At 43.3% G+C, this 25,063-nt stretch overlaps 1 protein-coding gene across 1 annotated transcript in view; it reads right to left on the reverse strand.

The window, feature by feature from the left end:
- atrn (attractin) overlaps positions 1 to 25,063 on the reverse strand; it is a 103,381-nt gene that overhangs the window by 31,345 nt on the left and 46,973 nt on the right. Inside the window, exons 25-26 of the mRNA XM_070919909.1 lie at positions 19,585 to 19,646; positions 3,335 to 3,413 (exon numbers count right to left, since the gene is read on the reverse strand). Of these exons, the coding sequence (XP_070776010.1) occupies positions 3,335 to 3,413; positions 19,585 to 19,646 (141 nt within the window). The remainder of the gene's footprint in view (positions 1 to 3,334; positions 3,414 to 19,584; positions 19,647 to 25,063) is intronic.

Consider the following 25,063-nt stretch of genomic DNA (forward strand, 5'->3'; position numbering starts at 1 on the left):
GGTCGGCGTTGTGCTTCCTAAATTCATAGCACTCCATATAACATCACGCTCGGTTGCAAAAAACTTTATGTGTGTGAAATGATGAGGGTCTAAAACCACAGAAAAGGAGTGTATTTGGAGCAGTAAAACAATACCTTTCAATACCTCAAGTTATGAGGAAATCTTGCAGGAGTGAATAGACTATGAAAAACGTTATGTCCAAACATAATTCCTTATGCATACAGAAAACTGAATTTCTTTCCACAGAGTGGGTGTGGAAACCTACTGCTGACTATTCCCAAAAGGAGTCACAGCCCTAATTCAACTAGACATCTGTGGCAGGGGGTGCTAACTATACACTGGCCCTGTGCTGCAATACAGGTCTGCGTTCAGTTGTTTATGTCTTTGTAGGTTTGCAGATCATCACATTTCTTTTAGAAACACCTTAATCACAAACATTATAGATATATTTATGCGTCAGGGCACCATTGAGATGGTCTTATGGCATTTTAAAGATGTGATGCAACAACTCAGTTTAGTCTCAAAGCTGTGGTTCTTTTGTACACGTCCACGTATGATGTTTCGGCTTTGGAAAACAACTAACTTGCATCATCTCATTCACAGCCGATGAGCTGTAGTGTTGCAAAATGCCTCATATATGAAGGTTTGAGGTTTAACCAAGCTAAAGAAACTTGGTAAATTGATCTCACCTTTGCCTTTAGTGACATTATTTACACTTTCAAATTCAAAGAGGTGACTACATAGCCTTTGTTAATGACTTTGAGACCATACAATGTTAGAAAACACTGGTGTCATCACAAAAGAAGTGAATCATGGGACGTCAGCGCTCACTTCATTATGTTAATCTACATCAGAAAAGCCTACAAATGTTTGTGAATATACTACTGAAGTGCGATGTGCTATTTTCTCACGTTAAGGGGGCATGTTGATTCCACGAAAGGCATTTTAGCAAACCCCGCTGTCCTCCAAAAGCTTTTGCAGGTGTTGGGGGAGTTTAATACTGCTACAGTTTCCTGTAGCCCCCAGTCCTCTTAACAAAGGTCCAGTGCTAATTTTGTTTAAAGGTCAGCCTGTAGAGGACCCAGCTGGACAACAGTGGTTGTGTGATGGAGGCAGGTGAAGGGGGGGGGGCGGTGTTAAGAGGCATCCAGAGGTGAGGGTGATGACAGCACTCTTGGGCGAGGTTACAGCCGAAAGGCACTTCAGCGGGCAGGCCGGGTGTGAAAAGCACAAACCAAAAGTTCACATTCACATTAAGCACAACATTAGCCTGCATGCTCTCAGACACTGCCACACACACACACACACACACACACACACACACACACACACACACACACACACACACACACACACACACACACACACACACACACACACACACACACACACACACACACACACACACACTTCTCACAGTGGCTTTTCATAGTTTCCACATCACTTTAGTTAGCTAACCAGCTGCAACATGCTAGCCACGCTATAAATAGCTCAGACAGACAGTCTGCTGGTTAGCCAGTTAGCAACAGCCACTTATAATATTTTACAACTCATTAATAATCATAACATCACTCAATAAGATTGTCAATCTGGCCAACCAGCTGGTCATGACACACTGAGGCTACTGAGAGTTCTGTTTCGTCCTGTTTCCTCTGAAAAAGTTACGTGGACAATGACTTTAAGAAATAAAGTCATAAAGTGAGCAAATCTATTGTGGCTGCTGTCATCTTAGGAGGCCTAAACCAATCACACAGGAGCTTTGTCAGGATGCCTGCTTTCTGCCCGTCAGCACTGTGTGCAGTGTGTGTGTGTGTGTGTGTGTGTGTGTTTGAAAAAGTGGGTTAACGTGACTGAAGCCTAAAATCTGCAGAGCATTACAACATATTTTAAAAGCTTGTTTCCTGATCCAGAGGTACGATACAGACAACTTGACGTATTAAGACTTTTCCTCCAATTAATCAACGAATGAATGAATATTTGAACTTGATTTTGGTTTTCCAGAAGAGTTAAATGACCCTGCAGAGCTTCTCACAGTTCGGCAGATTGCTTGGGCCTCCTCTGTTCATGACTTGAGGTTTTCAGTTGACTCACTGCCATAAGAACAGGAAGTATGGTCACTGCACTTCAGGGATGTACGTTCAGTGGCTGACGGCTTAAAATGAAATTCTGTTTTCTAAAATGACATTTTGGAAATGTTGAGTGTGGTTTTCATCGATGTTCATGAACTTATGTATCTACAGGTATTGAATTAATATACACTTCATTTAAGCATCTATGGACAGTTACTATTTTGATTATTACCTTATAAGGATGCTTGATTCAAATGTGATACCTGCAAATGTCTACTGTTCTGTATATCATAATGTTTTCAGCTGTACTGAATCTAGAAAGAACATATTTTTATCATTAAGTCATGTCTGACGAGACAACAATGGGACTTTAAAACTGGGGTGCTTCTGTGCTTCTGTCCTGGTCAGCTTTTGTGTTACTGGATGTTAAATTACATAAGTAATTAGAAAAAGTTAGCAAAAGCAATAGCTTGCTTGAGATAAAAGCGTCTATTAGGCTCTTAGTACCAGCTTGTCAGAAAAATGGCTGTACTTCAAATGAGGATAAAAAAAGGACAAACGTGAATACACCCCGGCTTGATGTTTTGTTCCCTGGATCTTTGCTCCAGTAATTAAAACGTTGTCTCGTCTTTGTTCAGTTGTAGGTAATTGTGTGACAAATTGATCCACAAATGGGTACAATCGCCGTAGCGAACTGATGATCGATAGGACTGATTTATCACTGGTGGTTTGAGAAATCTACAACTACATGTTGTCTGCACAGATAGTAGAAGACAACGAGAGGTTTGATACCAATCTCACATTGTCTGTCGGCCAATTAGCTGAGCTTCGCATAAAGACTGGAAACGGAGGGGGGGGGGGGACTGCTACCGGTCCAAAGGTAGAGTCTAAATCTCAAAGTATTGTAATGTAATGTTAATAGTTAGGCCATTTACAACTCATAAAATCCAGAACTTGTCTAACATACAGGAAGTCAGAATACACTTATATATACTTTTTCATTGATTTTGCTTCTAAAATTACATTTGAGAAGACAAAACCCATCAAAGTAACTCAGCTTATACCATAACGCCATACTCCAGAGATGCATGGTGCAATGTTGTACGATCCATTTACCAAGTTCCAAGTATTTTTACACTTTCAGGTGTGAAGCCTAATCTTTTTTTAAGCAACATTAACCAAAAACATCAAGCTTGAACAGCAGCTTCGTAGCGCCCAAAGCCTTCAAAATCGATATTCGTTGTCAGCATGAGTCTCTGACTTACCTCTCGTCGCCGTGACGCCCAGCAGCTTTGTTTGATCTTCCAAACCACGGCGGCCACCAGGAGCAGGGACAGGAAGCAGCTGTGGACAGACGGTGAAAGGAAGAGACAAGAGTCAAAAACTAAGAAAAAGACAAACAACTGGGAGCCTTGGGAACATTTGAGGTACCATTTGTAGCTAAGGAGTGCACGACTATGCGTGTCAGTTTCTGTCATACATAAATTAATGAATGAGCACCGATTTTCTTCTTTGAACTTATACATATTCATGTGTATTTTGGTCTGACAGCTCTTGCCAGAAGAGCTGATTACAGCCCACATCGATCAGTATTATTATTTAATGAGCTGCAGGTCTGAAGCTTGGGGACCAGCCTTTTGACAAAAAAGTCATAAGCTCCTGCTGTGCTGTGACAACAAGCACAACCTTTAAAGTCATTTTGACAAATCACTGCAGTTCCTCAGGTCTATACTGTACGTCAAGAGAATGATCACCAACTGCTAGAGATGAGAAGTCATCCAAATGTCCTTCTACAACAATTACAGTCCCATGAATTCAAGTAAAGATTCAAAAACTCCAGATACAAAATGTGACCAGGTGTAGAATCAAAACTGAAAATGTATCTTCTATAAAACAGCTGAGGATGATGTCAATGGTTCACAAGATGACGGGTGTGAGGTGTAAAATGGTGTCAGACAGAGGAAGCAGCTGGAGACAGAGAGAGAGAGACAGAGAGAGAGACAGACAGACAGAGAGAGAGAGACAACAACAGGCTTTGAACTTTCCATGAGGACTGGGAGGGAGGGAGGTCAGACCCACATGAGTGTTTCCTTTACAAGCAGCTCCATATTTATCTCTGGATGATTCTCCTCCTCTGAGCTTTGAGGTTAAATAGCATCTATATCATCTTGATTTGCTTTTTTCCTGCGCTCTCTTCCTTTGGGTTGATATGATTTTTCTTCTTTTTTTTTTTTTTTTTAGCACTGTGGGATTTTCTTCTTTTTTCTTGAGCACTTAATGTTTTTTTTTTTTCCTTCTTCCAAATCCACTTTCAGTATTTTCCACATTTGCGCAAATAAAATATACAAAGAATCAAAACCCTGAGTGTTCTCTGCACTCTACACGAAATCGCCTCGAGGTGAAGACGGTTCAGGTGACACGTCTTGAAGAGGTGGTTTGTTAGCAGTGTGTGTGTGTGTGTGTGTGTGTGTGTGTGTGTGTGTGTGTGTGTGTTCCCTGGCTCCCTCCAATTCCCCTGGCTGCTTTCACACTTGCACTTAGGAAGCTGTGAAGAAGACAGGGAAGAAAACCACAAAAATAAAGACAAAGACAGAGAGTGTGTGTGTGTGTGTGTGTGTGTGTGTGTGTGTGTCTGTATGCGCTAATACATCAGAGACAACATTTCCTGCAATCTGAACTTCATTCCCTGACTGTCGTGCCTTTCACTGATTTCCTGTCAGCGTTCGTGCGGCTCTCTGGCCCAGACTTCCTATATTTCAGCTCATGTCAGTGTCGGCAACGGGCTGCTGATGAGCCAAGTATCAGCAACATGATGGCAAAACGCCTGAACACCAGCAATCCAAACATCATCTCAGATTTTCTTCCAGGAAAACATCCACTGTGAAAAATAGAAATTTGCACATTTAAGTTTGATGTCATGTAGGACGACTCAATTTGTCAAAAAACAGAAATACAAAGTCTTTCCCAAAACGACAAAAACTGATCAGCGGGACAGAATTATAATGTCACAATGAGACAAAATAAATATATGTTTAAACTGAGCTACAGATATATTATGTTTATTTAGGGTTTCAAAGACTACTGAGCTACATTTAACATTAATAAAAAAAACTGAACTGTAAACGGTGACAGCTCCGAGTTTGTATTATGGAGATATTGATGCATTTTCTAAACACAGTCTGTAATCACCGTCAACGCAGCTGATTTAAGATTAATCTCAGCAGCAGCACGCAGTAATGTTTACAATCTAATTCACCACTCAAACAACTAACACCCTTTTTACATAATTCCCACTGCCATGCATTCAAATACTGAACGGTCTGAATTATGTTAATGGTGCTGGTTGATGTTTAACTTGTGAATGAATCCCCATGCATGTGTATAAAAACAACTGTTTCTTACTGGAGAGACATTCAGCTCAACACTGCTGACATCCCCGTTCACATGTACACAAGAAATCAGAGAACGCATTTAAAATGCACTGTGTTGACCTGGTTACTGTAAAATAGAAGCACCCTCAGGCATTTCTTTAACTGCAGTAGTGTTAAAATACACTGCTTCCTTCTGTAATTAATTCACAGCACAAAAGTGTCTGAATCTTACAAACATCTCGATGTCCGACTGTAGAAACAGAGTTATTAAGACTTCTGGACTCGACTTTGTGTTGGCTTCAGTTTTATTATACATTCAGAGGAATTCATTTAAACGCAAGAACGCATCGTAACCGGATCTCTCCTTTCATTCAGCTCATTTTAACTTTTTCTGAGTCCACATGTTTTCTAGACATTAATGTTTACAATTCAGTGTTATGTCATGCAGTCCTGATGGGCTAGAAGCAAAATAACAACACATTTTCTGATGCATTGTCGTTGTAGCTACAGGCTATTTTTATCAACAGAGAAACCTTGCTGGCCGACTACAGCACTTGTCACTTTTTTATTGAAAAGTGGAGAATAAAGTCTTGTTTCAAGTTATACTACTCCCAAGCGTCCGCCGGGTCTCTGGCTGCAGACGTACTGAAGGCAACCGTACCTGGATTGATCAGTGGAGTAACAACCGTCTCTGATTGATTTCTGTGCACATCTAACCACACGGAGGCTGACAAACTGTATAAATATACATGCGTGCAGCTGATTTTCTTCTGTTGTTTAAGATCAGAATAATGAAGGTGAATTCTCTTTCATGGGTTAGAAGTGGAAAAAAAGTTTAAACTCCATGTTGAAGCATAACTTCTCCAGACATATGGGCCTCCAGCAAGACCCCTCACAGATTTTTCCTCCAAAGTTTTACCACCTTTTCAATTTAAATGCCTATGCCCATTTTAATAGTGGCTGTGATGCGTTCAGATCTTTATTCATCACTCCCCCTGCCCACCCTGTGTGACTCTTTAAAGTGCTATCCATTCAAAAAAATCCCTTATCTCTCCAGGCTGAAGAGGACTCTTAAGCGATCCATCCGTTCAGCCATCTTATTGATCTGGCTTCCTGCTCGCTGCTTAAAGAGCGACATGGTGCTGATGAATGACCCGCGTGAATAGATATCAGCCCCACATCAAAGGCCTCCCTGCTCAGCGGGGTGGGAGGGAAAAGGAGAGTGAGACAAAGGACGGGAGGAGGAGGAGAAGACAAAAGGGACAGAAGGAAATGGACAGAAATGGTGAAAATGCAAGCTAAAGTCAGAACTATGGACAAAGTAAAGGGACAAAGAAAGACACAAATAGACATATATGGAATTATATTGACGACAAAACATTTTGAAAGAGCACAAAACTAATTCTGAGTGCTACTCAGTCTGCACGTCAACCTTTGAGAGCGCCGAGGCACAGATTCGTGAGAGCCGAATCAGATCTGAGCGTGCAGTCTGAGTCTGCTCCCTCTTCTCTCCAGATGTTTTGACGATCAAGCTGCAACAGGACACATCTGGACAACAGGGTCATGTCTTTTTCAAAGTCCACACAAGGACAGAAAAGTCAGCTTTTGAATATATTGCTCCTCTGTAAAGGACAATTGGCCATGGCCAACATGTGATTTACATATTTTAGTTCTTAAATTCGGTCAGATTCTGGCTATCAAACTGATCCCCTTAATGTTGCCTAATTATTCATACTAGTATGTCGGATTTGCACAACGCAAACCGACTCCACGTGGAGTCACATCAGATCACAGTAAACCCAACCACCCCTTATTAGGCTCATTAGATTTCTGAGGGCAGCATTCTGCTCAGAAGTGACGATGAGCCTCATTAATAAATGTTATCCTTATTATGGTTCTATTAACATTCTGCAAAGAATTATTCATAAAAACAGAAAAAGAAGAAATGAGAAAACCCTACATCTGGTTCAGAAAAAGATATATAGCTAGCAACTACTTTTAATTTATCAAAATGACTCGGCCATAACGGCTTAAAAATCATGATTTGCCAGCAACCTGAATATGATTTTAGTCATTTAGTGTCAGAGCATTTTGTTTTTAAGATAACGCAGACAAAATACTGCTAACTGGATGGTCTAACAGGATGACCCTTCACCTCCAGGTCATCACTGAACAGGTGACGCTCTGCGCTCAGGTGGAGTTTGCACTCAGAGGATTCAGACTGCCAAAAGTGAGCATGAGTAGCTGTGATTATTACAAGCGTGAGAATCCCTAGGCCTCAAATGTAGTTACATAATTTTCCTTTTGCATGCTCAAATCATCTGCCACGCTCATGATTCTGTCCTCCCTCACGCACAAATCTAATCCTGCTCTTACAAATCTGTGCCAGTGCGCTCTCAAAGGTTGACTTGCAGACCGAGTCGTGCTCAAATTTGTTTTATGCGCTCTCAAATCTTTTGTCGTCAATTCACTTCCGTAGACGAGACCGAAAGACAAAGACTGAAAGAGAAACATATAAAGTAACAAGAGAGAAACATAAAGAGAAAAAGACACAGATGGAAACAGACAGAGCGGTGCGCTTCATTTGATCTCAACCTCCACAAGGGAAACTGGCCAAGTTAGTCAGCCTTCAGCCCCCACCCCCCCCAACCACTCCATCACACCTAGAGCTCCCACTCTCACAGGGAATAGAAATGAGCCTCCACTAAAAGATGCTGCCTCCCCAGATCCACCTGCAACAATCACACTTCACCTTCTTGACTCTTGTCTTGAATGTCATTATTGCAATGAGTCGAGTCGCATTTCTAAACTGCAGCAATATCCCCCCGTTATTAACAACGCGCTGGTCCTTTTAGCATCTTATTCAAATTCAAGGGACAGTGTGGTCTAATGCATCGGCTTTAAACTAATAAAAAACAATATCGAAGTGTCAAAGACTAACAAGACAAGAGTGCTTTTGACAGCCACACAGGCTTAGTCAGATTGACTTATTTCCCCACGGCCTGACTAACATGCTGAATGCATTTTTTACCTCATAAAAATCTTTGCAAAACCTTGAACGTCTAGAAATCCGATATGTTTACTTTGGCCGGTGGTCTTGTTCTGCTCATTTTATTGCCACACTGCTGTCACCAACTGTTACTCCCTCTGCTGTCTGCAAGAATGTCATGTCAAAGCACATGTTCGAGTGCATGCGCTGGCAGACGACACAATGCAAGCATTATAGGTTATCAAAAAGTCTTGTTTTTGTTTTTTTGTTTTTTTAAAATCAAGCCAGACACCAACTGATATGCAGATTCACGGCGGCATCTAATTAGTGAACACTAAGTCCTGAAAACACAGAGCTCAAAATCAGATAATTGGTGCTGAAATTCTGTTTGCCAACAGGCATTTCTTTCACCTCCTATTCTGATGCCAAAATCGATGGTTGGTGCGCTCTGATTCTTTGTTTATGTTGTCATAATTTGTTTTTTTACAATGATAAGTATTCTGCCAGACATGTACACTACGTGCAGCGGGCGTTAATATATTGTTGGGCTATTAAGTTGTTATTCACGCTAAGTAGCTTTTCTACATGACATATACGTAGCGTCTATTTTAATAGATGTACTGGAAAAAGAAAGTTTGATCGATTTGTCAGCTGAGTCGTGAATGCGTGCCAAGTCTGAGGAAATAAAAAAGAGAATGCAGAGAAAGAAGGAGGAGGATAACTGGGGACAACAATGACAAATCACTCCCCTACTTTAAAGCAACCACTGTATTGTTGGGCAAAATACAGTAAAGAAGAAATACGTTGCCAATATACGCATGTGTGTCAAGCAAACCTTTCGGGACTGTAGCAGGTTAAAATATGATGGAAGCTGTCGGTTTCAATGGCAGACTGGAGTGAAGAAAGAGAGCCGGAGAGAGAGAGAGAGAGAGAGAGAGAGTGTATTATAGCCAGAGAGGTGAGCTCTGACGTGTCATTGGCTAACCTGACAGCAAGACAACAGCCACAGGGCAAACACCAACAGAGCTGCTCTGTTGTCTACAGCCAGCTGAATACTAATCCAGCAGCCTGCCGCAGGTTTTACTCTGGGGTGGGAAATTAAACCTGCTCACCAGCCAAACGACTACGACTGATAAGTCTGTCCACTGAACCACACGCACTAACCAGCTCAGAGGTCCTATGCTGCCCTGCACTTGTCGCCACTAAACTCTGCAGCACTGGAGGTCGTGGGACACTTCCAAGAAGTCTAACCCACCTGAAATAGAAGCAGCGCTGAACATGTTGCAGAATACAAATTTCTGTATAATCTCTTCAGCTTTGTTTATGCTCTCCCAGCACAATGGGAGCTGGGAAAAGTGACTAGATTCTCTCCTTCACGTTTGGTAGGGGAGACAAAAAATAAAATCGTATTTGGCATGTGCTTACAGCCAGTGTGGCAGGTTAGCAACCACAACAGAAGCATGCTGCTGCAGCGTGCACAGGTTTCCTCGCTGAACTTGTTAACATTTTGCCAATTCATGGATGTTAATTAGTTACAGATAATTAAATGTGCCACCGACAGTTGTCATTACACCTCTAAAAACAATCAAAACTCCTGTTCTTTAGGCCCTTTTTCAAAATTGGAAGTTCAATAAAAGAACATTTAATCATTTTGGGCTAATGCATATAATTCATACTGTACATCTGGCAAATGGAGCTGCAATGAGTGTACTGATATTCACCTGTACGAAGCTATCGAGACAGAGATGTAATGTAGGAGCAGTGGTGACAAAAACTCAGGGATAAAAACTAAAGCTGGAGTGAAAGAGGGACAAAGGCAGCAGAGGGAATATGAGGATTTAGAAATTGTTTCGCGAATAAAGAACAGATTCCTTCTAAAAAAAAAAAGAAAACCTCAGCAAGCCGAGCCCCGCACCTTTCATTGTGAACAGGTAAAGACATCGGACCGAAAAACAACAAACTGAATAAATAAGAGCTTTTCCATAAGTCACACTATATTGCAGACAACGCTGCACTGGAGGCTGGAGCACGGGGAGTTCAAAGACAACGCTTCTCTTTATCTGTTTCTGCAAGCTTTTTTTTTTTTTTTTTTGTTTGCTTGTACGAACCTGCAGAAACTCATTTCCACAGCAAGCAACTGATTCCACAGCATGAGGCATGGAGGGAGGGAGTGGACACGAGGCTGATGGGATGGGAAGAAAAGACTTTGACTCCCTCTCGGGACTCCCCAGGAGTGCGTTACGGCCCAGTTCACGTTCCCGTTGCTCTCCTCCCTCCTCATTACAGGTGAGGAAGAGGAGGAGGCAGAGGGGAAGAGAGCGGAGGCTCTGAGTCAAACCGACTGATCTGACTCATTTATTATTAATCGGATGCAGAGCGGCTTTCAGCTCCTCGCAGACCTATCAGGAGGACGGTTTAGCCGCGAGGCGCTTCTTGCACTCTCGCTGTCTGCTCCATCTTCCACTTGTATCACTCTCTGATGACCTGACAATGAAGTCGGATACAAAGAGAGAGTGTTAAAGAATGCAAGAGAGGGGAGAACAGGAGCAGAAAGGAGATGGAGCAAGAGGTGGAGAAAGAGGAGTGAAGAGAGAGAAAGAAGGGAGACAGAGGAGGAAGATAAAGAGAAGGTTGGAAATGTGGAAGGAATGAGAAAGACCGAAGGTGGTGGAAAAAGGAAAAGAGAGCAAGAGGGCAGCAATGAGAGGCAGACAGAACAAAAACACAAGAAGACAAACTAAGGCAGGGAGGTAAACCGACAGGCAGCGATGCAGCAGCAAAGGTTCAGATAAAGATGGAGAGAGTAAGAGGAGGCAGAGATTCACAGAGAGAAAGAGACGGGAGTAGAAAGCTCGGAGAGGAGGAGAGAGGGGAGATTCTGGTGCAGCACCGGCAGCAGCCCCTGCTGAGTGCCCGGGGAGGCCCCTTAGGACAGGCAGGCAGGGTTTGAATGTATGTTGAGTGTCTCTCTGCCTCTCTCTCTTTCTCAGGTGTCTCGGGGGGGGGGGGGGAGAAAGAGAGAGAGAGAGAGAGAGCGTCTGCTGTCAGTCAAAACCACAAGGAGCAAGCTGAGGGCAAACACTACACTCAGAGTGCACAAGTGTAAGTGTGTGTTTGAAAGAAATCATGTGCAAACAGTGTAGATGTGAGAAAGCAGCTAGGTTTCCATGCAAATGTTGACTTTCACATTTTAATGGTATGAAAAGAGAGAGTAGATAAAAAAAGAGAAGAGCTGCAACTAACAAGTAACCAGCAACTAGCTGCAGCTTGTGATCAGCGCCTGCAGTGAACAGTTCCAACTGATTTACCCTAAAAACTCCTCGGATGGGATGTATTTCAGAGTGAAACAGAACATGTGGGTGTGTTTTAACTACGAGAGGGATTTAAATCAAATCGTCCCGTCCTCCACCCACATCTCCCTCACCTGCGTTGTTAAATCAGGAGGAGGAGGACGAGGTAGAAATGAATAAATCAGACCTCAACCACATCCTCCGGAGATCTAATCAAAGTTTTTGCTGACTGAGCTGCAAACACTTCTGCAGCTAAGACCCACTGTGTCTTTAATAAAGGTCTACTTACTGAATTCAATTTTGTGTAACAGAACAAGGTTTTGTTTTTTTCTTTTCTATTATGTTAATCACATGAGGTCCCTGTTGGGAAACAGCGGTTTAAGCTAGTTTTTTTCCTCGAGCCTGAGGTGTCATGTTGTGTCCAACCAAAGGTCCAAATCCAAAAGATTTTCTTTTTCAAAGAATTTACATAGATTAAAATTCTCACACTGGAGAAGCTGAAGCCAGAAACCGTTGAGCCTTTCTGCTTGCTAAAGGACTTCAACAGTCCACTATGTGTAGACTTCTGCTATTCTCTAATTATATCGTCTTTCAAGTTATTCTGTTGACAAAAGCTTTTGCTCACAGAAAAATGAGAACATTCCAGTGGAAAGTGATCTGTTGCTCTTGAATAGCATGCATTTTGATACCATTACTGCCAAAGTCAGGAATTTCATTTTCAAATCCTACACATAGTAAACGATTGCTAAAATTATTGATTCAGTTTCTTTCAATCAAGCTTCAGAGAATAAAACAAATTCACTTTTTGTTCCAGTTTTGGACGCAGAGAATGAAATATGGCCAACAATGGATAATAATAAGAACAATGACAATTTGTCCAACACAACTCAACTCTCTTTTTTTATATAAATTTGGAAGTCTGTTTATACAACATTTCAAAAGTTTGAATAACATTTGCTTGACAGTTGATGAAATCACAGCTACGGTTTATGTTTTTGTGCTGCGGAGTCGCCCACACTCTGTCCTGCTGTCAATCACCCATCAGCCATCCTGTCACCGCTGCTGGTGACGCTGATGCAGCCCGACGTTTGTGTACAAACACAAACATGTAAGAGAGGAAACGGCGAGCCCCCGCGCTCCACAGACCGCATCTTACAGTCGGGGTCAATGTCACTTTCTTTCCGACCAATCGTAGTGATGGATCTCTTTACAATTTGAAGACAGAAAACCTCTCTGCTGGATAATGAAGCCACTGAAAACAAATACCACGGGGAAATAATTGGGAAAGTCATTAGTAAACGGGTTGCAATTTAAATTGACATTTAGAATTGATTGTATTGAGCCGACCCCAACGCGTGCACTCGCTCCGAAGATTTAAAGATACAGTAGAGAAGAAGAAGAGCCAGTCGGGGTGTGTGTGTGTGTGTGTGTGTGTGTGTGTGTGTGTGTGTGTGTGTGCGTGTGCGTGTGCGTGTGCGTGTGCGTTTGAAGGACAATCATACAGCTCAGAGGGCACACAGCACCACTGAGTGGCCAGCTGCCTCCTATGTTTGAATGAAGTGTTTCTGAGTGCATGCATGTGTGACCGTGTGTGTGTGTGTGTGTGTGTGTGTGTGTGTGTGTGTGTGTGTGTGTACAAAAGACTGAGTTTGAGAATTTCTGTGCCAATGTCTAAACCTGCAGATGTGTTTAAGAGGCTGAATAGTGAGCTGATGATCACAACAACAGAATTATTTATGTTCTGTTGCAGGCCACTTCCAGCTGCCAAAATATGCATGAGTGGACGCTATGTTGTCCTCAGAGCCTGGGACCAACACAGAGAGCCCATACTGTGTGTGTGTGTGTGTGTGTGTGTGTGTGAGATTATAAAATCAACATTTGTGTATCATGTGTAAACGGGGGGCTGCCGAACCCTCAAAAGCAAAATCAGGAGACGTACAGAACTCCAATCAATGCTGTCCGATGCAAACGCTGCAACTGTTGCCAGCTTGCAAACTGCTCAAAACATCTGACCATGAATAAATGATTTAACTGGAGTGCTGTCCTTCTCTCAATTCTAGACCAGTTCTCGAAGGACCAGTACCTGCTGGACCCGACAGCAAAGTCAGTGTCAGCGCTTTCATATAGTGTCAATTTAAAGGGCCGGTACACCAAAATGCCAAAGAAATTGTAAAATAGTTCCTTTAATAACAGTTCACATTGAGGTCCATGGATTATGCATCGTAACTGAGGCATTGTTTCTAAGACGACATGCTGCTGTTGAGTTTTCCCATATATATTTTTTCAATTAACCAAATACAATTACACACATACACAAAAAAATATCCTTTTCCTCCACTGTAGTACTTGTCGGAGACAGAAGTATCACAGGCGGATATCTCAAAAACAAAAAAAACACACACCAAAGCGAGGGCTAAATGAGGGCTGAAGTTTTTAGGGTTTTGACAGTTGGATGGTGAACTAACGCCCGTGCTGCCGAATCAAATGCTCAGTTTTTCGGTGCCTTCTAATGATCTCTAGCTAATTAGCTGGCTGCTGTTTTGACACAAATTATTTCAGATGGGTTAAGTTTGTAAGTGATTACGTACATTGTTTGGTATTTGAGAAAATAAAAATGAGAAAAGAAAAGCGGAGAGGATAGTGCAGAGGTGGTGTTGTATAACTGGGACACACTGAGCAAAGACCCAGTGGTGAAAAGCAAAGGATCCTCAGTACAAGGGGTTAAAGGCCCTGCTGGGGAGGATGGGGAGTGGAAGCGGAGGGTGAGTTGACAGTGGGGGGGGTGGGGGGTGGAGAGAGGAGGAGAGCAACGTACACGGCCAGCATGCCGAGCCGAGGGACCTGTGAGAGACGACACTAATCACCTCTCTGCTGTAACAAGGTAAATTGTTCAGAACACGGTCAGCGAGTGGAAAAACACTGCGGCCCACTTTCTGCTGCATGTTGATGGTGATGGTGGTACTCAGGGTCTGAGAGTGATTAGGAACCATTGTCGAGCAGATTTTGACGATGAACGCTTAGATGCTCGAAATCCAAGCTGAACATAAATAGAAATATTATAAACAAAGGGGTAAAGAACTCCTGACGGGTAGAACAGACTGAAGAAGTACGTCTGAGTCAAAGTTGTCTCTCTCTCTCTCAGAGGAATTTAAGAATTTAAGTCGGCTTGATGGCAGCAGGGTGATTCATTCATATCATCAACTCCCAGCCACCCACACGCCACCCAGACTTGGCCCAGGGCGGGCAGCCTGCTGGTCCCCCTTCTTTTAATGCCTCCGCCCCGAACAAATTACATCTCCCCTCTGTTCAAACAGCCGGCAAACCAGTATAAATCACTAATCATCTTAAATACACAACCGTGATAACACGCTGCAAAGTGAGGTGAATTAAGATTTTTAAATGTGTTTTAAATTTTAATAATTAATCTCAAACAGGATGACATTTTTCGAAGGGTGTTGAGGCTGATTCACATGAGCTCTGTGAGGGTCCGCGGACATTAATGTTCCACAGTTATGTTGTCAGTGAAAGAGATTCATGTGGCGCTCTGTGCTTTTAATAATATGTTCATCCCTTCTCTATAGACAGACGTCTGTGCATTTCCTTACAGTGCAGTCGCGCCACAAAGATTTCGCTTCCCGGTCAGTACGGAGACTCTTTCAACGTACACATGGCAGTGAGTATTGTATTAAATTAGACTTGAATCAGAACCTTTTCTTTAGAGTATGAAGAAACAGACTCAAGTATCTGACCAGTGACTGTGAACGCTGCCAACATCAGGGCTTCACTTCCCACTCGGACCAGTCCTGTACTAAAAATATATGTAAGCACTTGTGTTGGATGTAAGTGCTCACCAGAAAGCATGGGTTATTTTAATATTAGCTGCAGAGCCGCACAGATGTAGCGGGGACGTACACTCTCGGGGGAAGCAGGATTTTCTGGGACATCGGGCATCAGAGCCACGCCGACCATTAGAAGGTTAAGTCAAGTTTTTTAAGAAGTAAACACCACAGCGGGCCAACACGTGGTCAGCGATCTAGAAGAATAGTTCAGAAACTCTTTTTCTTCCGTTACTTTGATGTTTCCATCAAAAATAAAAAATAAACACAGGTCTCACAACAAAGAAGTGGGATCCCGCTGCAGGTTAGAGGAGCTGAATGTTGCCTCAAAAACCTGACAGTTTTATCATCGTGCCTCGACCTTGTTTTTCCAGGATTACAGTTACATCAAAACATCATGTCTCTCTTGTTTTGCCCACACTGCTGTAAACTGGTTTATTCTGCAGAACTCACTGCTACACTGAAATATGAATACTTGGCTGAATAGGACATTAAAGCGTTCTTATGTAATTTTGTTAATTATATATTCGAGTACCATTAATTCTCCAAGACACACACACACTGATGTAACCTCTGTAGGTTAAGTCCCACTTTCATATGCACCCCTGCTGAACCACTGCTGAACACTGGCTTCATAAACAAGATAAACTATTCAAAAAACATAAACAAACTAACTTCTTTTAAAAAGGAACTCACAACTAGTTGGGAGAGAACAATGCAGGCTAGACGATGTATAAAGTCAGACTTGAAAAATAGCCACAACTGCAGTAATATTTCCATGACAAATATGTCCCAGCGTGCGATGTTAAAGAAGCTGTATTCCATGATAGCTCTTTTAGGTTCCTCCATCCAGCAGTTTGACTTATGTAGCCAAGAAATTTGTCATTCAGGTCACTATTACTTCAAAGGCTGCTTGCTTTAGCGGCAGCCAAGTTTTCAATTAAAAACATGACAGCTTGAGTGGAAAAAAAAAAAAAAAAAAAAGAGCTCAAGACTACATTTTCATTGCATTTCCAAAAATGTGTTGGAAATTTCACATTCTCCAGGGCTTTTCCAGGCCTGGAAGAAAACATTAAATTTGCACAACTAGAGACAACATTCAATTTGTAAAATATTTATGAAAAAGTTTTCCATGAATGTTAGGGACTGGTTTTAAAGTGTTAATTCACTTTTACAAGCCATGATTCAACATGACGAGTCCAAGGTGAGAAGCTGCTGAACAGCTGGATGTGTGAATGTATGTTATTGTGGTTAACGTTGGTGTTTAAAGCATCTGCTTTGTGGCTGGAGAATGCTTGTGGGGGTATCTTTGCTGGCGCTGCAGATAACGGGGTGGCACCACCTTCATCTGTCCCCACAGGGAACATGGCACCGAGAGAGAAAGACCAGAGAGAAAGAGAGTGAGATTAAGACATAGAGAAACTTGGAGTGAAGAAGAGCAAACAATTTCAACGTTAATTAGCATCCCTCTCCTCCCCCGCAACACAAACAATGCTGCGCCCAAAGAACCAGAAGCAAACAGGGACAAGGCTGCGAGCTCGCTAACTTTAGGTCTCTACTCATCTGTGCTGAATCAGTGGCAGGCAGCACACACATCAGAAAAAAGACTGAGCTGTGGGATTAAGAGCAAGTCAGGGGGGGAGTGGTGGGAGGCTGGGAGGAAAGAAAATGGAGAAGGGAGGGCGGGAGGGAGGAAGAGGATGGAAAGAGGGAGAAAGACAAAGGGAGGGAAGCAGAGGGAGAACAAGACGAGGAGAGCAGGAGGGTGAGGGAAAGAGGGAGGACGGGAGAGAAGCTGGGATAGAAAAGGGAACAGAGGGGAGAAACGGTGACCCAGCGATGGAAAAGGAAGGAGGAGAGGTGATTTAAAAAAAACAGGGAGAAGGTAAAGAGAGAGATGGAGCGAGCAACACAGTGCGGGGGGGGGTGTTATGTTTGCTGCGATGCCTGCTTCCTGCACACAGCAGGTGCAGATTGCATGCTTCGAATGCTGACATGCAAACATTCAGATGCTGACGCATGTGTATAAACATACGAGCATCATGAGCGAGTAACTGCAGGGTCGGCATTTGTATGCAAAGGGAGTGAGGTGTGAAACAGCACCACAGCGTTTAAAGCCGAATACCATCCAAAATATACCTCAGTGTGGAGGGTGATTTATTCAGCCGATGCTGAAACATACGGTTATTGAACATCACTGTATTGGCAAAGGGCTGGTGGCAAAACGATCAGCCCTATCAAATCTCCCCGCCTGTAGATGGCTGCTGGATCAATACGAGCAGTATGACTTGGAACAGCCAGCGATTCTTCAGAGCAATTTGGAGAGCACACATACATAAAAAGGTCCTACGATTCTCCCCTGGGTTGTCGACTCACACAAACACACTTACAGGATACACAGGAGGAAAAAAAACACACACACATTCAGTCGAGCATGCAAGGAACACACTTGTCCACCCAATTTTTGGTCCCTCTCATTTTTTAAATCGATAACACATTACAGCAGTTCCTGAAGAAGTAGAACGCAGGGCAGCACATGCACGAGTGTTCAGCCCTGCCAGCAAAAACCAGTGTCTCCAACAATACAAAGCAGCGCGTCGCTCTGCCAAGAATCCTTCAGAAATGTATTCTGGATTCTCGTCATGATCCAAAGATACCAGAAACTGTATGTCAGGGCGAGTCATCCATCTGCTTTCCATCATACGGATTCTTTGAATGTTTGACTCGCTGTTGTATAAGCAGATACAGAATATACTGTACACGTGTTGCTGTCATACATGTTAAACTTCAGTGGTTTAACGTCTCATCTTCCGCCAGTGATGTAAGAGTGTACTCCGGGGTGTGTCAATACAGCGTGACATCACTGTTGGGCGTGGTCACAGGTGCCACAGAGCACACTTCTGACTACACCCAACCACATCCAAATTTAAGGGAAAAGCTTTCATTCATTCTTCCCGACGATGTTTTTGAATGTTCTGCAGGCGTCTAAAACTCTGAAAAACACATATTAATAATGAATCACATGACTGTGTAAGGTGAAAGGGGTTACTCTTATTAAACTCTTTAACTATTTATTGTTCCTCTCTCCTCTTTTTAAATGTATGGACATATTTTAACTGTTGTAAATTGTCTGCTCTTTTATTTTGTAAAGCACTGAGCTGCATTTTCTGTATGAAAGTTAACAGCAAATAAATTATCATAAATTATTATTTGCTGTTCTACGCTGAAATTTCGGCTCTTTTAGCTCATTGTTATTTAGGATGATAATATTGCTCTGCGTCTGCACTGTGTAAATCTTTTCTTTTTGCCAACACATTAGCCATGGCAGCCTTACATAGTTTTATATACACCAGGGTTGTGAGTTTTTATGTTGCCTTGTGGCTGAAAAAACATGCAGTGGATGCTGCTGAATTAAATGCGAACAAATGTCCAAGTTAACACATATTTCAGAGCGGTTAGATTTCTGGTAGACCTCCATTTTCCTTATTACTTGGTAGACCACAGAGATGGCATTTATATAGAAAAAATACATATACATACAGCAGCTACCGCGCAGCGTGCTGGACAACCAGTTGGGAGCAATTTGGGGTTCAGCGTGTTCGACACAAGGACGGGAGGAGGGGATCGAACCAACGCCAACCCTGTGTTCAGTGGACGACCCGCTTTACCTGCTGAGCCGGAGCCGCTCCTCACAGACGTAAGAGTCTGTGTGTGCATGATGTGGGTGAATGAAAGAAGAGAGTGGGACATTTGCCTGTGAGAGCTGACAGCTAACCAGCGCCTTTATACCAGTGAGCTGCAGCACTTCTTCATAGTAATGGCTGCTGCACGGGCACAGCAGAGCAGCTTTGGTGATCCATCACTGTGGTTCACACGGCATCACACACACACACACACACACACACACACACACACACACACACACACACACACACACAGACGTCGAAGGCGACTGCTGCCACTTTAACACCAACACGTCTGTGGTTAGGAGTAAGCGAATTGACAGACGGGAAGAGGAGAGCTGCTCACCTGAAGAACGTGACAAAGAACTGCACCAGATCCATGAAGTTACTGTGCTGGGAGAAGGCGATCTACAAAAGGGAGAGAAAGGACAAAAGACAGAATCAGAAATCTGCATTAATGAGGGCGAGTTTAAAACAAAAGGATCAGCATTATACATTCATAAACATGCAAGCTTTGGACTGGAGTCGACCTTGTAGATCTGACAAAAGGCACACGAACGAGCAGCAGAGATAATGCTGCCTCTGCTCACGAAGGCAGGCAGTGCATATGTGTGTTGTGTACTGTGGATCATGTGTGTATATTTAAACTAGGTTGACAACAACTGTGCCTTTATCCGTACTGTATATTTCGTACTGCGCATATTTCTAGTGGTTCACAAGTTAAATCACAGTCTCGAGATAAGGGATTTCCAGGGGTTTTTCCTTCCTTATGGCGATCACAGCTACTGGGAGGTTCCCAGTCTGTCTGCTTATCTGTGTTTCAGACTGCACGCCTGTCAAAGCGACAACACAGCAGCAGCCGGGCCTCTCAGCTGCCCACAGACTGCAAAAAAAAAAAAAAAAAAAAAGGAAAAACTAATTCCTGCACATGTGGGCAGAAATATTCACTATGTAATCATCACAAGAGCAATTGTACCAACGACATCCTGTCTTAATCAAGGTTGCCAGGGGTAACACTGGCAGTGTCGTACCACCTCCCCACCCCCTCCTCCACCTCCACCTCCACCCCCTCCTCCTCTCTACACTTATGCCCACCCCCTCCCCTGAAAATGCCTCACAATGAACATTCCTGCAACAACACAACACTGCCTCTCTCTGGCGACAGCGGGGTACTGTGCCTCCCGCCCGCAGCAGAATTCCCCTCACACGTCTTTTCTCAGAGGTGACACCTTGGACCAGAACTTATCGCCGCTCCTGCTTATTATTCCCCGGCAAAGCAGGGATTTGCATACAATTCCAGCGGAAGAAAAAGGAGCAGGAGGAAGAAGAAGAGGGGAAAAAAAAAGAAAAAAAAGACAAAAGCCGGGAAACCCAGCAGTGTGGATGTCAGATTAGTCTATGAATACTTAATATGTGATCAAGAATTACAATACATGCATAGAAAAACTTGATGGGTGAGAGTGTGTATAAATCTACAGTGACTTTACACACGAACGCCACAGGGCCAAAGGCACTGGCCTCTGTGCGGAGATGACGGGGGGGGGGGGTGTTTTGCGAACGGCCCGGGGTCTCATTGACTTGTGCAGTCAGCACCATCTGGCTCGCTAATGTGTTGCTGTTGATTACTGTTGAGCGCCGAATCCTCAGTGTGATCATTTTCCTACAGACTGTTGAACACTGAAGGGAAGTTCAGGGTGCCAACACACCCAGAGAAAACTTTTAAAAAGATGTCAGCAGCGTAGGACTGGTTTGATGTGTAGGTGCCAGGCTAGCACAGCAGATGTGGCACGGCACTTAACGCTGCCAAGATCAAGTGTCTCACGTCGATCAGGGCACAAACGTGCCATTAATGACTGAGCAATGAATCTCGATCTGTTCGTCTCATTAAGTTTCAGATTGGTCTTACTTATTTTTATGGTTTTGACAGTTGTTTTAAAAAAGGTACCGTCTAGGTCGTTTTAAGGATGAAATCAGGAGTGTATTAGAAATGTTATTCATGATTTTATAATCGCATTTCTGTTTAATTCTGATTTTAAGACGTTGTGCTATTCGTCCCATGATGTTTGTCCGTAGCTCAATATTGTCGCTGACTTTCTTGGCCAGTACAGTCTTGAAAAAGAACCTCAATGAGGCTTTAAAATAGTAAAGAATGACTATCACAAGTCTGCAAAGCTTAAGTTGAGGTCTGAAGCTTGCTTGTTATATCCAACTAATGGTTCAATACTCAATTCACCCAATATATATAGTGATATGACACAGAGAGCAGGCTGGAACCAGCAGGTGTGTGTAATTTGGCTTAGCAAATGACTTCATCATCATCAAAACAGTGAAACTGATGAATTGATCTGCTCATTGCTTTAGCACAATTCTTAACTGGGGGGCACAGAAAATATGGCAGTGAGTTAAGATAAAAATGTGTGAGGTGAACAGCCAGAACAACAACATTTCTTCTAATATTTCACATTCACTTTTTGACAATATGTAATTTTGACATTACAATCCAAAATATTCAGCAGCTCCACATTCTGCTCACTTCCTCAGTGCTTCTCCAACGTAAGAAGGATTAAAAAAAAATCTTCACAAAGCACTACAGAGCCATTTTTGGAAATTATTCCATAGAGTTTCTAAGACGCCAATCAGGTACTTGCAATTACGAGGAAATCGTTTGGAGGGAATATTTTCCTTCTTGTGCTCATGAATGTAAATGGGAGGTAAAAATGAAAGGATTAAAGAAAAACTACCGGAGATTGTATGAAACTGTGAGCGGCGGGGATTCTTTTAAAAGCAAAGTTTAGAATCATCAAAGAAGGCTTGTCAGCCGGGGTACTGAAACCCGGATCGCTTTGTGACAGCAGCCTAACAAAGCCATCTAACTCACTCTGTGATTAATGAGACATTAATGTCTCTCTGATGACATAATACCCACTTCAAGAACAGCGCAATCTTCCCCAACACGAGAAAAAGCAACGATAGGGGCTTCAGCGTCAGTCATCACTGCACAACGCCATTTTGAAAAGTACAAGCAGGCTGTCTCGCTGAGAAGATGTGCGATAACAGTTATTCTAGCGGCTAATCTCAGGTGTCAGTCGTGTGCGGTGCTCTGTCACCAAGAGGCAGGCTGGCAGTGGCGGCGGGAGGCCCGGGTGACACTCTCGTTATGTGCCCAGCAGAGGGTGACTCTTTAGGGGCCGCAAAGGATCTGGCAGCAGAGCCTGTTAGCCTGCCGCCGGGCATTAGAGCTGGAAATATTCTGCCTTTAATGGCTTCTGACAGCCGCTTGAACTATACTGGAAGTTTTGAAGGAAAGTGTCGTTATCAGCGTGAGAGGGCTGCTCAACAGGTTCTACAGAAAAAGCAAAGGAACATGAAATATGGTGGAGCTGGATTATGTGCACGTGAGATACTTCTGTGCATGTTTCTAAATAGTTTTAGCTGGCATTGTGGCTGTACGGATGGTAATATCCGTCTGTCCGTCCGCCACATTGGTCCAGACTGAACTGTCTCAACCACTATTGGATGGATTGCATTTGATTTTGTACATTCATGGTTTCCAGATGACGTATCCTGCTAACTTTGGTGATCCTCTGACGTTTTCTCTGGCCCCACCCTGAGGTTCAGTTTTGTTCATTAGTGAAATGCCCCGACAACTATTGGAGGGATTGCCATGAAAGATGGTGCAGACATTCGTGGCCCCCTCAGGAGAAAATGTAGTAACTTCATCTCGTGTCATCATCAGGTCAAAAATTTCAATTTTCAATATTTTAAAATCTTATTTATTTAATTACTTTTAATTAAGGTAAAACAACCTATCTTTATACATTTTCTTTGTTTATTAATGTGCAGAGTATTCTTTAATTTGTTTGCATTAAGTCGAATTCGCTGTTTAAATAATAAGTAGCTGGCTGATTTCAGGTTGCACCCGCCACTGTTACAAGCTGGCAAAGCCGCTCGGTGCCTGTTTTCTAACCTCTCTGTGATCAATATCAAGACGCACACATCAGGCAGCCATGCATGGCCCAGATACACACTACACGAGTCCACACAGATACGCAAAGTGGCCCAGCCAGCTGATAGCTACAGCTGCTGCTACTCCACAGCGGGGTATTAAATTGGAGGCTGTTCTAATCTCTACCATATCATGACATGTTCACTAAGGCACGGAACAGGAGATCACAGCTCTTTAATGTAATTAGTCTGGGATTTGCGTTTCATTACAAACATCATTAAATTCAGATCTATTCTTCATCAAGCAGGAAAAAAAAAAAAAAAGAGGGGTGGGAGAAGTCCTCGCTGACTAATCTCTGCAATTGATTTTGCTTTGATGATCTGAGCTGCTCAACGGTGATGAAGTCGTCACAGAATCCACTTTGACCTTTGTAAAAGATCACGTTTTTTGGGAGGGTCACAATGACAATATCAATGTGTTTTTCTCTGCAGTCTGACATCTGTGCTTTTCAGACGTTTTGTATATTTCATCTGATACACACTGGGTGGAAAAACTGTCCAGTTTTGGGGGGTAAAAGAACGTGTGCTGCTGATTCAGTGCAACAGATTGGGTGGCGAGTGCAACAAGTGGAGTCCGAAAACAAACCGTCTTTGCATATGGTATGCACGCTGTTCTAACGCTACTTTGACCACGTGAAAGCAAACAGAAGCAACCTTGAGGGGGGAGAGAGAGAGAGAGAGAGCGAGCTCTGTATAGCTGCACACTAAAGCCGGGGAAGAGAGGGCTTAGCTTGCACACAGCCCACTCTGAATGCAGCATGTGTTTCAACTTAACATTCCACTTTGCCCTCGCTCTTTCTCGGCTGCTGTTTATGAACCGCTTTCCAACACTCCGATCGCTGCCTGCCAACACTGGAGGACCAACCGCCTACACACACACACACATCCGATTGCCACACTGCAGTAGACAACTGACGGCGAGGAGAGTAAGAAAAGGCAACAAAAGAAAAAAACGAAGAAATTATTAAGAAGAAATGTTAAAAAATATATATTTTGAGACGAGGAGCAGTGGCAGAAAAAGAGTAACAAGCGGAAAAATTTTACCTCGCTGACGAAGGTAAAGCTCCATGAGTGCAAGGAAGAAAAATGACACGCTAGCAGACCTGCGCGCTTTAGTTTGAAGGACAGGGGAGATCTTCTATGTGATCCCACCCACTAAGACAGAAGGTGAGGTGGACCAGAGGAGGCTGGGAGGGGGGAAGGCTCTCTCAACTCAGCTAGGCTCTCTGTTCTGTGGTGGAGCTGCTCTGGAGACCTCCTGAGGCTGACTGGCAGCAGCTGAGTTCTGAAGCTGAGAGAACTAAAGGCCTCACAAGGCAGGAGATGGAAGACGGAGGCAGGGTTTTTCTGCCCTTCAGGAGGAGGGCAGGGGGAAGGAGCTTGCAGGGGGGGGGGGGGGGGGGGGCAACCAGTCAAATCACTTCCAGAAGTGATCGGGGAGGCACACAGGCGGGCCAGGCTGCACAAAAAGCCAGGCCCAGAGCACCTCCCGCTCCCAAACCAGCACCAGCCAATCCTGGCAGCGCATTCATTCACTGCATCAAACTATCCTCACGCCGCAAAAACACCCATGTACTAACTATGCATGTACATGTATGATAAAAACTCTGAAAAGCTGCTTTAACAAACAGCTACACGTGTAAGCATGTAGATACAAAGCTACGTGGGGAGCTTTCTGTTCGATGAGTCGGGAAGTTGTGTGATCAGCGTTAGACCTGATCAAATGTCAACAATTTCATTAACTTAACTGAATTAAAAAGTGCTTTTTCAAAAAGGTACTGAGATCTGTTGGTACTATCTGAACTCACGCCTTATCAAAT

Source organism: Enoplosus armatus, chromosome 15, assembly GCF_043641665.1.
Source record: "Enoplosus armatus isolate fEnoArm2 chromosome 15, fEnoArm2.hap1, whole genome shotgun sequence".
Lineage (NCBI taxonomy): Eukaryota > Metazoa > Chordata > Actinopteri > Centrarchiformes > Enoplosidae > Enoplosus > Enoplosus armatus.